The sequence below is a fragment of the Ceratotherium simum genome, chromosome 34, assembly GCF_057802395.1.
Source record: "Ceratotherium simum simum isolate JZ-2026a chromosome 34, ASM5780239v1, whole genome shotgun sequence".
NCBI lineage: Eukaryota > Metazoa > Chordata > Mammalia > Perissodactyla > Rhinocerotidae > Ceratotherium > Ceratotherium simum.
In genome coordinates, this window is record NC_141933.1 from 23,647,418 (window position 1) to 23,664,799 (window position 17,382).

General features: G+C 40.6%; 1 protein-coding gene across 1 annotated transcript in view; it reads right to left on the bottom strand.

Annotated features, from left to right (window-relative positions):
* Positions 1-356: 356 nt before the first annotated feature.
* HSD17B12 (hydroxysteroid 17-beta dehydrogenase 12) overlaps positions 357-17,382 on the bottom strand; it is a 155,494-nt gene continuing 138,468 nt past the window's right edge. Inside the window, exons 9-11 of the mRNA XM_004436883.3 lie at positions 16,246-16,311; positions 2,076-2,225; positions 357-1,824 (exon numbers count right to left, since the gene is read on the bottom strand). Coding sequence (XP_004436940.1) covers positions 1,720-1,824; positions 2,076-2,225; positions 16,246-16,311 — 321 coding nt within the window. The 3' untranslated portion in view covers positions 357-1,719. The remainder of the gene's footprint in view (positions 1,825-2,075; positions 2,226-16,245; positions 16,312-17,382) is intronic.

Genomic DNA, 17,382 nt, shown 5'->3' on the forward strand with positions numbered 1-17,382 from the left:
GTTTTGAGAACACTGGTTTTTTTAGTACAATTTTTCTTTCAGGAGCCTGGAAACAGATTTTCATGTCGTCATCTTCAACCTTGAATGTCCAGGAGGATACTTGCTAAGTTGAAGCAGTCAAAACCATAGCTCAGATTTGAGATTGCTAAGGGATTTCTGAGCCAGAATACAACTATTTTCTAACTGGGATAAAGGGGAAAGTATTTTGTATACTTGCAAGTCAGTCCCTCTCCCGCTTTACCAACTCTCCACCAAAAACCACCACCACGACAACCAACCAACGTGTGAAAACAAAATGTTGCCCAGGTCATTGTGGTCTCACCATTTCTACAACAAAAAGAGAGAAAAAGGCAATGTGTTTTTCATAAAGCTAAATTTATTCAGTTTAAATGACTATTCCTTATTCTGAGATTATGTTCTTCCTACACTTTGGGTGCTAAATGTCTTTCCTTTTACATAATGATGCTACTGGCAGATGGTAATTTGAGTCTTTCTGTTTTTGTTTTATGTCCTTAGCTGACAAAATTAAAAGCTAGAAACACTTAAACAGCCCAATTAAAAATTTTTTTGCAAATTTACTGGTGCTTACAACTCAGAGCCTAGGAACCATAGCCTAGGTAAAGGCCTACCTTCTGCGTTGCCTGTTTCACAATATTAAATTATTTCTTGACGATTTCCCCAGACAAGTTATGCAGCAGGATAAAAGTAATTCTTAATTTATATTAAGCCAAGTGTAAAAATGGTCTTAATTTCAAGCACCAAAGAAATATATTTTCAATCAACACCATGGTTATATCCTCTCTGATTAAAACTAATTATATCGATACCTATAGGGAACTTATTTACAAGTATGATGCCACGTCTTTGATATCATTACTGTTCTAGGAGTAGCCTGTTATCTACTCCTAGACAGTATTGGTGCCATGCAGAAACAAAGAAGGCTGGGGTCCAGGCAGGCCACTCTCCTGGGTCAGAGTTTCAGTGGCACCAGAGGTGGCTGCCCATCTCAATGTACATTTTGGCCTATTTACCTTCCTAAATCATACCATATAGCTTTCAGAACTTACATACATTTAAACTGAGAAGAAATATGTATGAGAGGAAAGCATACTTTAGTGGGCTTCATGTGTCAAAAATAACTACTTTTACTTCATTAGCTACCTTTGGGAAAGAAAAGCCCCATATAAATGTATAAGCCAGGACATCCTTTTAGAAAATCTTACAGAGAGCTATGCAAAATGTAGTGAATCAATTAATCATAAGTGAATCAATTAATCTTCACTCCCTCAAAGTGTTAAAACAAAAAAGATTAGCTGGCCATTACTTTCTAAAGTGTATTTCAGAGAAAATACAAGAATAATCATCATTGGCATTCTGGGCCAGATGAAATTGTTGAGTATTATGTCTAACTCTATCATTCTGTGATTTGCTATAATTGTGTTCCTTCCCACTATGCTGTTATTGCTAATGTTAGTTCTATATCCATTTGATATGAGCATTTGTATTACACTTCAGACTAACTCCTGGTGGAGTCCAGAATATATGTCAAGGACTCCTGAAAACAGCTTCTGTTTTCCTCCCAATTATGATAAGATTTAGCTTTATTAGTAACTATTGCAATGACAGCTGAAGATTTTGGAGATGGGTGGGTGCCTTGCAGTGAAGTTGCACAGGCTGGAGCGTCTGGCCGAGTTACTCAACGCCGTTATCAATCAATGCTTAGTTCTTCTTGTTTTTCTTCAGATAGCGAGCCCGCACGGACTTGGTTAAATTCATGGACATTTTCATATAGATCGAAGAAGGCAGGGTTGAGATTAGTGAGCCCTAGGGAAAGAAATGGGGAGATAACGTAATTACAGCCTACAATTGGAGGTAAATTAAAGCATATGATCTTATGTTTTACTACATTGTTGTTTTATTTACAGATAGATTTTAAAGTTCTTGGGTGTACAGTTTAAAATAAAACATAGATGCCTCACTAGGAAGTCTAGACAGTGTATATCTGCTAATATATGACATACTATTTTGTGATTCCCAAACCAAAGTACTGATTTGGGACTGAAAAATCTACATACCATGAGAGAATGGATGGGGTATCCGTTGGTTCGGGACTGCAGACCCACTGTTTTAATGGCTGACTTCACATACGTCTCTGAAGAGGGCTTATCCAAAGTCGGCTTTCGGATTTTAGACAGTTTCGTAGCAACAAAGTATGGCAGAACACTCTAGAAAGGCAACACCCCCCCCCAAAATATGCCACTGATTAGGAAGGCCACGAACTCCAAATTCACAGTGGTGCTTGACTGCTCTTAGCGGCAGAAGCATTCTGATGAAATCTAGTTTCTATCTTGAGAGAGAGAAAAGAGAAGTAGCTATCTAAAACCACCTTAATAGAACATATGACAGCATCAAATTGTAATAAACCAATCTATCAATAAAACAATTTGAGACTAGAGAAAATATTAAAAATAAACAGAAATATACCTTTTTGAATCTTTATAAAGAAAGCATTAAACAAGTCTAGAGAGCAGATTCAGGGTGGAAGACTCTACTCTTTCTAAACTGAACACTGTTACAGAACACCAAGCAAGAGATTTTTGACATTTTATACTCCTAAAGAGATAATACTAATTTTCTCCATAATTTATGGTTAGTTAAGATTGTTCTATCAGCTTTGGTCCTTCTAAAATAAACACTTCACTTTCTCAGCCTTGGGCTACCACTTTTCTTCCCTAGTTTCTTACCATTCTGCCTCTGAGTTTTGTAAACTTTGCTATTGATAAGATAAGACCACCTCCCTTATTTTTCTTTGTCAGGGGAGACAAAAGAACAATGTAGAAACAGGTTGGGTAACTAAGAGATGCTTGACAGGACTGGTGTGGGATGACAAATCTGAACACTACCTTTTAGAGGACCTCAACCAGTGTTAGGTTCTTTATTGCTTATGCTTGCTGCATTCTGGATATGATTCAACACAGAATATGAGGAAACCCTATTACAATGAGTCCTGAGTCCTGACGTAAAAGATTCCTTCTATAGTTTGAAATAACTTGGGCATGGTTGTTCACCAAAGAGTGAATGTCTTCTGTTTATCTCACATGTGTGAAAGGAAAGGGTATAAACTACAATGATACTTCTATTAAAGAAGATCTGTTCTAACACATGGTGGTCAAAATCAAAAACTTCATTGCTGAGGTAGAAATAAAATTGAGACGTGTTCCAGACTATGGATTTCCTTCCTGCTGAGAGCTGGAAGGAGTGTTTCCATGGCTCTTGGGTTTGGTTTGGTTTTGTATTTTTCCCACTCTCAAGTATGAGTCAAGAAATACAGCCTACCTGTTAAGAACCAAGAACCCAATCTCACCACTGTCACTCTCCATCTTTCTCTTTCTTAGTCCCTGCAGCCACAAACCCACAATAAGTAAACTAATGTCCCCAAAGTACCTCAATACCCGGGCCAACTTTGATTAGGTGACTTTTGGTTTTTGGGAATTTGTTTATTGGAATTATCACTGTACACTTATCCTTCACATAATGAGCAAATATATTTTGTCAAAAAGGTCTTTAATTTTAAAACCACGTTGCTGCAAGTATACAGTACATGAGAGCACAAACCCAAGAGGGATCACAGACTAACACACAGTATGAAAGGCAGAACTCAATGAGGCTCCAACAATGGGTAAGGAAAGAAAAATCTATTCACCAAGCTGAGTGGGAAACAAAGCAAAAGAAAGTATATGCATATTCTCTGACTCAAATAAGGAAGGCACATAAGCAAACCCTGTCACGTTTCTATGCCTCAGTTTTCCTGGTTACAAAAAAGTGAAGATTAAAAAACCATTCCCATATATACATCACAAGCCTGCTAAGAGTACTGTAAAGTTTTGAGCTTCTCAAGATAAAGATGGTCTCATAATTCTACCTTCCAGTTACCTAATTATATTATAATCCTCCCTCCCTCATATATATATATATGTATTTATGGCATAAACTGGACTATTTTGATCTTGTAGAAGAATTAAATCGCACTGCCTGGCTGGACCACTTGAGGGTGCCACAAGTTAACGCATCATTCAGCTGAACCACCCAGTTAGAGAATCTGCTGGCTCTGCAGGTGGAGACAAGAGAGGCATACCCAGGAATTGCAACTAAGTCGAGGTATATTTTGCCAATTAAGAAATGTTAAGTTCTATTCTGGAAAGAGTATTTATTTATTTCAACAGTGGTTTAAAATCAAGGTGGTTAACACGGCCTAGTGAAGGATGGAAAGGATTCAGAGAAGAAATAACTTTTGAGCTAGGTCTTAAAAAAGTGGAGGAGTTTGCCAGGTAAATAAGGGAAGAACATTTTGGGTAATGGGAACAGCAGAAGCAAAGAAAAGGAGACATAAGAGAGTATGATGTACTCAGGGAACTTCAAGTAGTTCAAAATGGTTCAGACATTGGAAATGTGTGAAGCAGTGGCAGAAGGAAGCGAAACAGTACAGAAAACTAAATCCAGTCACTGGGCATTATCAATTTCTAGAACATAAGCTCTATGAAGACATGGTCCTATTCACACTATATTGCCACTGCTGAGAACAGTAACCTAGCACACGGCGAAGGCGTAGAGATTTATGGAATGAATTAGCAACAGAATACTTCATTATGGATAGCACTGAAGAATAGTATTGGGGTCCCTTTCCACTGCTGCAGTCCAGAGAATTAATAACACCAGGAAGTTGACAATGTGATATTAGCATTTAAACCACAATTTTAGATATCCTGAGGCTTAAGCAAGATCATCTGTCTAAATAAAGGCACACTTATAGGTCTAGCTACTTGCCAAGAATTAAAAAAGGAATATGGCAAGTTATGTAAAGTAAGGAAGTATCTTATATGTCAAAATGTCATCTAGGTACATCCTTAAAGAGTTAAACAAAAACCTAGTAAACAATAATTAATCTATTTTTCCTGCTTACTCAGGAAAACATTAAAATGAACAGGTCAAGGGGCCGGCCCAGTGGCGCAAGCAGTTAAGTGCGCGCGCTCCACTGCGGTGGCCCGGGGTTCACAGGTTCAGATCCCAGGTGCGCACTGATGCACCGCTCGTCAGGCCATGCTGTGGCAGCGTCCCATATAAAGTGGAGGAAGATGGACACGGATGTTAGCCCAGGGCCAGTATTCCTCAGCAAAAAAAGAGGAGGATTGGCAGATGTTAGCTCAGGGCCAATCTTCCTCACCAAAAAAAAAAAAAAAAAAAAAGAACAGGTCAGAAGATACTCATACTTTTACAGGAAGTATTTTATGCAAAACAAATTTTCGAAGTTGGTGAAGCTGAACAGTTTGCCATTATAAATACTGCCAACATGAAACAACCTGGACCTTGACAGCTACAGGTGCGGGCAAGTGTCCTGGTCTGCAAATTTAGAATCCCAAACTGAAAATAATTAACTAAGACACAAAGCAGAGTTGTTGACATCTTATCCTTGCTCAGCCTATTGAAAAAAAAAATTCCCTGGAGACACCTTGGTTTCTTCTTCACCACCCACTGGAGTGGCTTGCTTAGGTATCTGGTCTTCACAAAACAAGTCAGGGGACCTGGATTCAGAACAGGAGGGAGCAGTGGCAAGGTGGAGACCCAGTGCTGCACGGCAGTGTTCAAGAATCAGACACTGACCCTTGTAACTTCATGTGGTGCAGCGTCTTGCAGCGTCTTTCGTGTGGTCATCTGTCTGCTAACCACGCAATCTCGAATTTAAAAATGACCCGAACAATTCACATGCTTTGGAAAACATGGGTCCAGAGGACACCAGGCTCCAGTCTATCTGCACGATACGGCATCCTAGACACGGTGTCTAATCTGCCTTTCATGGGCATGAAATTCACCAGTGTGGTACACATTCTTAAGGCAGAGGCTGCAGCTCCTAGGAGGCATTAAAGGCACCTTTTCTTCCTATATCTGTGTATTCTTCCTCCATTTCAGGATCTGATATCCTCCAGAAAACCTGAATAATTATACACACGGATCCTGGTTTTGGAGTTTATATTATTTTACCTGCAGCCCAGGAGATGAGCTTTTCCACAAAAGGGCCCTTGATTATCTCATTGGTAGAAACTCTTGGACTGTCTAGAAAATGTTAGGAAAAAGGAATCGTTCTGATGGTGCAGAGACCCCTACTTACATGGCAAAGAGTAACATTAGGGATAAATCTTAGCACGTAAGTCCCAAAGAAAGGAGTTAAAATATTGTGCTCTGCACAAAGAAAATCCTGGATGAGCACTGCCTGGCTGCTAATCCCACAAATGACCTCCCTCCAAATATGTGGAATTTGTATGTTAACATTCAAGGAACAAAAGGAAAAAACAGTGTAATCTCACAAAAAGTATTTATTTAACAACAAATATTTCCCGAGCACCTAGTAGAACACTGTTTTAGGCACTGGGAATACAGTCCCTAATCTTATAAAGCTTATATTTAGTGGGGGGTGCACACAGACTACAAACAAATAGTAAAAAATGTATACAATATTGGAAAGTGATGATAAAAAGGAAGAAGAAAAATCAACCTGAGTAAAGCACAGAGGTGATAGAGGCTTTTCCTGTAGATGATCAAGAAAGGCCTCTCTGATGTGGTAACACAAGCAAAGATCTGAATGAAAGGAGAGAGCTAGCTAAAAGGATATCTGGGTAAAGAGCCTTTTAGACTGAAAGAACAGCAAGTGCAAAGGCCCTGAGGTGGGAGTGTGCTCAGAGTGTCTGAGGAACTGCAAGGATGCCAGAGAAATAGCAGGGGCGTGAGATAATGTGGAACCTTTGAAATCAGAACATGGTGGGTCAGAAGAACTCACGATTTTACTCTGAAAGAGATGAAAAGCCACTGGAGAATTTTTCAGCAGAGGAGTGCTGCTGCTGACCCGGACTTTGCTTTAAAAAGATCACTCTGATGGCTAGGGCTGACTGTGGGGCTACAGGCAAGGATGGGAGTCGGGAGGCCAGAAAGGAAGATACTACAAAATGGCCAGGGCTCAGATTAGAGTGGGAGCAGTGGTAGGGGAAAAAAACCAGCTTTGAAATCAGACAGACTTGGATTCAAATTCCATCTTGACCACTTACTAATTGTGTGATCTGGAGCAAAATACTGAACGTTAGTTTCTTCCTCTGCAATTGGGGGATATAACATCTTCCTTATTGTGCTATTACAAGGATTAAATAAAATATTGTCTGTTAAAGAGTGTTGGATTTGAACTCTGGTATGTATTAGTAATTATTTTATGATATTTATATTTGTCAGAATAAATTTGGAAAGAAAACCTTGGCTGAATTTTTATACCTTGTAAGAGATGTAAGATACCATTTCCTATAGGGAATGACTGTTGAGGGAATCACCTGGATATCTGGGTCCTTTCTGGACACAGATTTAATGTGGTTTGGAGGGACTAAAGGACCTCGCAAGTTTTTAGTTCTTGTGGCACAATGTTGTAAAGGGCCAAGAAAAGAAGACATTATCGTTGACAAAAATGGAGATTCACCCAGTTGGAAGGGATATGAGTCCAATTACCCCAACAGGACTAATTTTATGATTCGTAATTTCTCAAAGTTGGTGTAGTAGACCAGATACGAATATTTCCTGTGAGAATCTTTATATTACTTTATAGTTCTCCCTATTTAGACTCCTTTGCACTACAGATACACTCCGTTACCTTCTTTTATTGTCACTGGCAATTAACAAGATGATAGCCATTTCTCAATATTTAGCTTACTAGCTCTTTGAAGCCCAATAGATCTGGATGATTACTCTAAGCAATAAAATATTTGAACAAAATATGAAAGAGGAATATCTTCTTTCATTTAAAAAAAACTTTAATTTTGTTTTTCCCTCCTCTCAATTTGTCCTATTTGTTTTCTAAACTTATTCTCATTAAAAACCACATTTTTAACTGAAGTAACAAAACCACCAACTCTCATCACCAAAGAGGACCAAAGCACTGGAAGGGAGTAACCTAAGAGAATGGGGCTCAAAGAATTTCTCCATTATGGGCAGTTCACATTTAAACGGAGTATTCTTTTGAAATCTCACACCAAGAATGAGAAAATCTACATTTTCAGACGAGCTGAAACTTATAACCCACCTTCTCTGGGTTCAGGTGGCCTCTCCCTGCGTCCTCATCTTTCCTCTGGTAAAGAGGCAGGCAAACTAAACTTTATGGGATGGTTTCAGTCAGTAAATGATCTCCTTGTTGAGAGCACTCCCAGAGGCCTGGCCCCCCAGCTAAAGGGAAGAAAACTCTATGGTGCAGTGTCACGCCTCCACGAGGAACAGGAAGGCGTTGCAGAATAACCCCAGACTTTGGGGTTATTCCAACCATGTTATGGATCCAGATCAGTCAGTTCCCTACGCTTCCCCACATCCTTGAACACGTCGCCTCCTGTAGCTTCTTCATAGCGCTTATCACTGTATAAAATCATCTCCTTCTTCATTTGTTCACTTGTTTATTGTCTCCTCCTTCCCACTAAACGTAAATTCTGTCCACAGCAGGGCTCCATCCGTCTTTTTCGCCATTGTTTCCCCATCTGCCAGACTATTAGGGAGCCTCTAAGTAGTTGTGTTTTTTTTTTTTTTTTTTTTTGGTGAGGAAGATTAGCCCTGAGCTAACATCTGTCACCAATCCTCTTTTTGCTGAGGAAGACTGGCCCTGAGCTAACATCTGTGCCCATCTTCCTCCACTTTATATGGGACGCCGCCACAGCATGGCCTGACAAGCGGTGCATCAGTGCACGCCCAGGATCCGAACTCGGGCCGCCAAGGCTGAGCATGCACACTTGACCACTGCGCCAGCGGGCCGGCCCCCTAAGTAGTTCTTGACTGAAGAAATGGGGACCATGATGTACACCTCTAGTTGTGGACTTACTATCCTTTGTCATTGTGATGTGTCTAAGTGTCTCTCTTTTCTGTGTGTGCCCTGGCGACAGGAACTGTGTCTTATTCACCTGTTTCCTCCCTGCCTAGCTTACGACCTGGCAGAGAGCAGCACTCACTGTCTGAGAAGATGAACTGACCTGAGTCACCTTACATGACTACTCTTGATTCTCAGTTTCTTATTTGTAAAATGGGACCACATTAACATCTACCTCAAATAAGATTAAAAAAAATAGGTGAAAACATGGCGCATACTGTTGATGTTCCATAAATGCAAGTTTCTTTCTTCTTCACACTTATATTCTATCATTTCACAGTTTCCAGTGTTCTTATCTTTGCCACATCACTTGTCCGCACTTGCCAGAAGGGGAGACTGAGGCTCAAGGTAATGAAGCCCCTCTCTGTAGGTCAGATGACCAGTGAGTGGGGATTTCAGAACTCAACCTTGGTCTGCTGACTCGAAGCTCAGCGTCCCTTCCTCATGGCCCCACAACACACCGGTGATAAATGAGGTCTACAGAAAACCGCAGCCTGGATTGAGGAAGCTGTGACTTCTTGCTTTGAAATGGCTAACTATCCAGGCACAGCTTCATGAATTCTTCAGCATCAAAAACCTCTTCATGCGGCCGGCCTGGTGGCGTAGTGGTTAAGTTCACGAGCTCTGCTTTGGCGGCCCAGGGTTTGCTGGTTCGGATCCTGGGCACGGACCTACACACCCTGCATGAAGCCATGCTGTGGCAGCATCCCACATACAAAAAATAGAGGAAGATGGGCACAGATCTTAGCTCAGGGCTAATCTTCCTCAGCAAACAGAGGAGGATTGGCATGGATGTTAGCTCAGGGTCAATCTTCCTCACCAAAAAAAAAAAACCTCTTCATATTCAGATTTATGAAGAATTATCCCCAGATGCTAAATCTACAGGAAACCGTGATAGTGAGCAGGATATCTGCACGGTCTTAAAGTGTCTCCCCACAGATCGCTTATTAGTGCAAGGAAAAAAGTAGTAACTATACGGAGGAGAAACTGGGTAACCCCTTGACTGAAGGGGCAAAATCCACATCAGCAGTGAGGGCAGATGTGTGTCTCTGGATGTGAGGCCCTCCGGAGGACACAACATATGTATGTACTCTTCGCCAGGAAAGCATAACCTGAATGTAACCATGAGGAAGCCTCAGAGAAACCCCAAATGAGGACCTTTCAGTCACAAAGAGCAGGGAGGAGTACTGTACTCTTCAAGAATGTCAACGTCATAAAAGAGAAAGAAGGGGCTGGCCCAGTGGTGTAGTGGTTAAGTTTGTGCACTCTGCTTCAGTGGTCCGGGGTTCACGGGTTCAGATCCCAGGCGCAGGCCTACACACCGCTTGTCAAGCCCTGCTGTGGTGGCAACCCACATACAAAAATAGAGGAAGATGGGCACGGATGTTAGCTCAGGGACAATCTTCCTCAAGCAAAAAGAGGAAGATTGGCAACAGATGTTAGCTCAGAGTCAATCTTCCTCACCAAAAACAAAAAAAAAAAGGCTGAGGATACATTCCAGGTTCAAGGAAACTAAAGAGATGGGACTATATTATAATTATAGTTATAATTCTATAACACAACTATATTATAATATAACTATATTGTACCTGGTCCTAGACTGAATTCTTTACTGGAGGATAAAAAATGCTACAAAGAATATTATGGCGTCAAAAATTGGAATACAGATGATAGATTAGATAAAAATATTATATCAATGTTGACTCTAAAGTTGGTAACCGTATTGTGGTTATATCACAGAACATCCTTATTCTTTGGAAATACACACTCAAGTATTTAGAGGTAAAGAACCATAATGTATGCAACTTAATTTCCAAAGATAAAACAAAAGGAGTAAAATGTTAACAATAAGTGACTCTGAGTAAAAGGTATTGGGTGTTCTTTGTACTATTCTTTTTTTTTTGTGAGGAAGATCAGCCCTGAGCTAATATCCACGCTAATCCTCCTCTTTTTGCTGAGGAAGACTGGCTCTGAGCTAACATCTATTGCCAATCCTCCTCCTTTTTCTTCCCCAAAGCCCCAGTAGATAGTTGTATGTCATAGCTGCACATCCTTCTAGTTGCTGTATGTGGGACACGGCCTCAGCATGGCCGGAGAAGCGGTGCCTCGGTGCGGGCCCGGGATCCGAACCTGGGCCGCCAGTAGCGGAGCGCGTACACTTAACCACTAAGCCACGGGGCCGGCCCTGTACTATCCTTATTCTTAAAACTTTTCTGTAGATTTGAAATTATTTCCAAATAAAAAGTTTTTTAAAAAACAAGGCTTGTCCCAGTTTTACAGAATAAGAGTTCAAGAAGCATAGTTTTAGGATGTAGGCTTAGTCTTAGCTATTTTTTAACAGCTCAGCATTAATGGGTAGGTGGTACAGGGCACACGGATGAAGCCAGGACTTGGGCCCACCAACTAGCCAGTCAATTACTTATGATTTTGCCCTTTGAAAGAGTTACAATAATTTTGACTGGGCTTTAATAACAGGGTAATCCTGAGAACAGACAGTCCTCACCAACAGAACACACTTTTGATAAGGTTTACAAGAATGTATTTCTTATCCTCTACTTAAAAATCAATAGTCCGAGTCCAAAATTCACCCCCAGGGCATTTATATCACTTGTCACTACTGTTTGTTTGTGTTTCCAGGGAACATAATGGCAAATCTGAACTCATGAAGGAAATTTTAAATGCTTTTACAAAATTATAGGAATGAAGTTGAGGGAAAATGGAAAAAGAAAAGCAAAGGAAAAAATATTAATGAAGAATTAATATAAAACAACCTAAAATTTGAACAACATACCCTCTTCCTCTCCCAAAAGAGCAATCTGACGTACATTCACATGGAGGTAGACCTAAAAAGACCTTCCCTTCCACAGATTAGAAGAAATTGAAATTTAGCAACAAAGCATCAGCCTGGCAGCCCTCTAGACATAGACATTGTGAAAATTCCAGACCAGAGGCATACCGGAGCAGAAGCAGCAGCTCAAAAGGCCTTCAAAACAGACGCCCGCACCGCAAAGCACGGCCGTGCATACACAGAGTCCTCCGTGCTGCTGAGCAAAAGGCAGGTCTCCAGGGTGCCCCAAATCACATACTCCATTAGCAACACACAGACAACCAGGTACAAGCCTTGTTCTCAAGAACACATTGAAGTGGGGGACGGGGGAAGGGCCACAGAGTATCAGGCAGAGGCAGATAATAACAACTAAGAGAGCAGAAGGAAGGAAGGGCATAACCAAATGGGCCAGGCGGCTGAGAGAAGGTTTCCCAGGGCGGGTGACGTGCAGCCCGAGCTGAGAAAGGTGGATAGCGCTCATAGGCTCAGGTGTGAGTGGGGTGGGGAGATGTGCAGGTTAGACCTGGAGGGGAGCTGGGGAAAGGGCATGCCAGCAGAGGAGCCAGCCGTGGGCCCTGCAGAGGACAGAGCATGCACCTAACACCACAATGACCACAACACTACTCTGGCTGTGACGCAGGGTAGGATGATGGGCGGCAAGAAAGGCGATGGCCTTGGGGAGTCTGGATTCAATCCTAAACATGGGGGGCAGCCACTGGAGGACTATGAAGGAAAGCAACATGATCTGACTCGTATGTTAACAAGATCACCCAGGAAACAGTATGTGGGATGGAACGGAAGGGGAAATGAGCTGATAAATACTCCTAGTCCCAAAAATGTGCAGACATACAACACTGCCAGAGAAAAACTAATAATATTTAAGCTTCATTGAGACCAGATTTGTTTGTCCCTTTGGTCAGAATTAATATGAGAATTAGAATTAATTCTATTCTACTTCAGCATTCTGAGGTGTTCACACAGAATTGACAACTGTGCTTTCCCTCACAAACATCTGAGTTTTTATTTTTTCACCAAATTCATTCAAAGTTTAAACCCTGAATGAATTCATAGGAAGGAAGACAATGATCAATGAACTCACGTAATTTATAATTCATTATTAGGGAAAAATAAAAGTTTATCCAACCCGGAGGGTATTATGTTAAGTGAAATAAGCCAGAAAGAGAAAGACAAACAGGGCATGATTTCACACTCATATGTGGAAGATAAACCAATACACGCACAGATAGAACTGTATGGTGGCTACCAGGAGCAAGGGGGGTGGGGGGTGGGCACAAGGGGTGGAGGGATGCACTTACATGGTGACTGATAAACAATAATGTACAACAAAAATTTCACAATAAAAAATAAAAGTTTATCCAAGTACAGTATTTCGGAAAGCAAACGCTAACGTATTTTTGTAGTCGCTTCTAGTCACACCAGATTAATAGGCAGCAAATCTGGAGAAAAGATCTCTGAGGGAATCAAGCTGTGGGGACAAGGGAGGAGACGGTCTAGTCCATTCACAGAACTTTGGAAATCGCTCATCTGTGCTCACAAGGCCTAATACTCCTTTTTGTCACTGAAACACCTGCAGCTTCTGGTCACACTGCTTATAGGTCACCTACCCACGGACCTTAGGATTCCTGCCTTGTCTCAGCACGTGTTTAAACATTTTTCAATTAATAGCTTGATGACAATAAATTCATCAGAATGAGAAAACGGCACAGCACTGTGTGGCATGTGATGCTTTACTGGTTTTCTTGCTAGCCAAATACAGCATGTTCTATGTGGCAGATTCAAGCTACGAGCATTAAGATGAGTGGTGTCTCAGGGAAGAGGGAGAGCGGAGTGGGGTAGTGGAGTGGGGTAGTCCAGTATAAAATTCTGGATTCTCGAAAAACCCTGTCCTCCCCAGTGTACCCTATGGGAAGCTACAAATCATAACAATACCAAGTGGCTATGACATCTAAGGGTCCTTTTGGCCAAAGCTCAGCTGGGGGTTGAGAGTTGACCAAGTTGACCCTGGAAGATGAGGAAACATTCACCCTATACTTCTTCCAACTACCACTCCTTCTCGCTGTGGGTGAGTTCGCTCGGGGATCCACTCATAGAATGAAAAGGTTTAGAAGCCAGACCTGAATAACACTCAGGCCCATCCTGACTGTCTAAAGATATAAGGGAGGAGATGGAACAGGCACCTTCTGGTTCTATAACCGCCTGAGCACAGGTGGGTCCAATAAGTGCTCAGTGCTGTCCTAAAGGCCTGGAGCAAGTCGCCCAGTGGTTAAGAACAAGGCTCTGGTGCCAAACAGACTCAGACTTGAGTCCTGGTTCAACATGGGCAAGTGGCTTAACCTCTCTAAACCCCAATTTCTATAAATTTAAAGAAGATGACGATCACACCATCCTGTGAGGTCATTGCAATGAAATACATGGATACATAGGACGCGCTTAGTACTGTGCCTGGAAAGGATCCCCTCAAATATTAGCTATTGTTATGATGATTGATCATTTGAGGCTTCAGGGTGCAAAATGCTAAATACTAGGCTCACAGCAATGAAAGCCATATCAACACTGGGGGTGTGAAGAGGTGGGGGCAGGTGGTGGGCAGGAGCAGGAAAGAGGTAAGAATTGTAACTAATCCCAAGACATTGTGAAAAATGTGCCTGAGCATAGAAAGGGTGTAAGCCATTATTTGTGTTGAACAATAGCCAATTTGAGATAGATACCTATAAAAACTACATTTGCTTCCTCTTGTATTTTGTATTGTATTATCACAGCGTTGTACCTGTTAGCTACATAATAAAATCAAAGGTCTCTATAAAAATTAAGTCAAAGTGGAGCAAAAGACTAAATGTAAGAGCTAAAACTATAAAACTCTTGAAAGAAAACATAGAAAACATTAGACTTGGCACTGATTTCTTCAATGACACCAAAAGCATAAGCTACGAAAGAAAAAACAGGTAAAGTGGACTATACCAAAATTAAAAAGTTTTATGTATCAGAGGACATTATCCCTTGGATGAAAAGGCAACCCATTGAGTGGGAGAAAACATATGCAAATCTCATACCTAATAAAGGGTTACTAACCAGAATATACAAAGAACTCCCACAATTCAACAATAAACAGCAAACAACCCAAGTGAAAAATGGGCAAAGGACTTGAATATACATTTATCCAAAGAAGACATACAAATGGCCAGAAAGCATTTGAAAAAGTGCTCAACGTCACTAATCATTAGGGAAATGCAAATCAAAACCACAAAGAGATACCACTTCACACCCATTAGGACGGCTGTTATTTAAAAACAAAAACAGAAAATAAGTTGGTGAAGATGTGGAGAAACTGGAACCCTTGTGCACTGCTGGTGGGAATGTAAAATAGAGCAGCCAGTATGGAAAACAATAAGGCGGTTCCTCAAAAAAAATAGAATTACCATATGATCCAGCAATTCTACTTCTGGGCACATATCCCAAAGAACTGAAAGCAGGGTCTCAAAAAAAATAGGTGTACGCTCCTGTTTATGGCAGCATTCTTCACAAAAGCCAAGAGATGGAAGCAACCCAAATGTCCATCAACAAATGAATGGATAAACACAATGTGGTATATCCATAGAATGGAATTTTATTCAGCTTTAAAAAGGAGGGAAATCCTGTCACTTGCTACAACCTAGATGAACCTTGAAGACATTATGCTAAGTGAAAGAAGCCACTCACAAAAACACAAACACTATATGATTCCACTCATATGAGGTACCTAGAGTTGTCAAATTCAGAAAGACAGAAAGTAGAATGGTGGTTGTCAGGCTAGGGGAGGGGGAATGGGGAGTTATTGTTTAATGTATCCAGAGTTTCAGTTTTAGAAGATGAAAAAAGTTCTGGAGATGGATGGGGGCAAAGGTGGCATAACAATGTGAATGTACTTAACACCACTGAACTGAATACTTAAAAATGATTTAAATGGTGTTTTCTGTTATGGATATTTTACCACAATTTTTAAAAAATTAAAAATCACTACTACCACACCTATATCATCCTGGTGTATGCAGTCATCCTTGCTCTAGTAAAAGTTAGCTTTATTCAGCTCTCTCTCCTCTCTTGTGGTTATTACACAGTGGGTTTGGAACAGAGTCACAGCACACTTCACATATCTGGCAGCTAAGAGATATTATAGTCTAATTCTCTCAAAATAAAACCATAAGAACTTACAATAACTATGCTTCACCTGTTTACACTGCATTTAGTTCTACTTTAGGTATCCCTACTTAAAAATTCTAGGCAACAATTCTTTTAAAATCTAGACTTCAGTGCATAAAGAAAAAAGAAACCATGTCTTTAATGTCACATTCTGCTAATGTCACATTCTGCTAACGTCACATTCACTTACTTAGGAATGTGATTTTCTGGCGTTGTCAAGACAGCACCAGTTGCTGTGGAAACCACACAAAAACAGGGATACTTAACTGAAACAAACTCCACTCACCTGCACAAAGATGCCCTTGCTCCTATATTCCTCATGGAGGCACCGAGAGAAGAAATCTACAAAAGCCTGGGAGGGGGTGGGAGTAAGAACACACACATTACATCAGTTTGCCTGATTTGTAGCCATGGAAACAAACATTGTAAATGAACCATTTAACACTATAGTTCCTAATCGTTCTTTTTATTTCAAATGCAGAAGAGACCTTAAAAAAACTCCTCAAAACCTCAAGTTGCTTTTATCTGCCACTAAATTAACTATTGTCTTACCAAATATAATAACTAAATCAAATTTAGATTTAACTGGAAAAGGTTCTTCTTATGTTTTTTTTTCAGAAAATTACTTTCCAAGAAGAAATGTTTTATCATTATAACTAAGGATGCGTTCCTCCTCCCCACTTGCCATTCAAACAGAAACACAATATGAATTCTGCTCGACTCCGTTCTGTGGGGATTTTGTTGTCAGTAAAGCGAAGAAAAGAGCAAGCATCCTCTTGGTCCTTTGGGATGGCAAGATCCAAGAAGTGTTGAGATGAACGTGACAGCCCGTCTTCGTCCAATAGTACAACTTTAAATCTATTTGTAAAATCTAACGTGCCATTCCTCAAATATGGACTCAATCTCAGACTTGAAATGCAAAGTATCAATAATGACTCTACTAGCATCACAATTAGTAATAGTCTTTTGTCCGTGGAGCAGAATGGGTGAGAAGCTGGAGTTCACCAATTACTTCAAGAAACATGGCGTTCATTTTAAACACGCCTACTGTATGTTTCAGAGATTTTGAAAGCAAGTAGATTGTGGGGATGTGAGGTGGGGCCAAGAAAAGACAGTAGTCACTGTTGACATTTTTCCAGGGGACAAAGAACCCAAATGAAAAAGGCAGGTATTCTGCTCTTTTCCTGCCCTAACAGATTGCAAATTCTTATTGTGTATTATATTTTGCTCATTTTTCTCCAAAAGCTTGCTTAATTTCAGTGTCTCAATGGTCATTTTCATTTCAGAGATGTATCCTACGCCTCAACAGTGTATGTGAAGATGATGCTATTGACCTGCAGGCAGTAGAAATGCAGGTCATAGAAAAGTACTCTAAATTATTTTCCTAGTAGTACTATGAAGAGGTGAATGGTGATGTTGTATA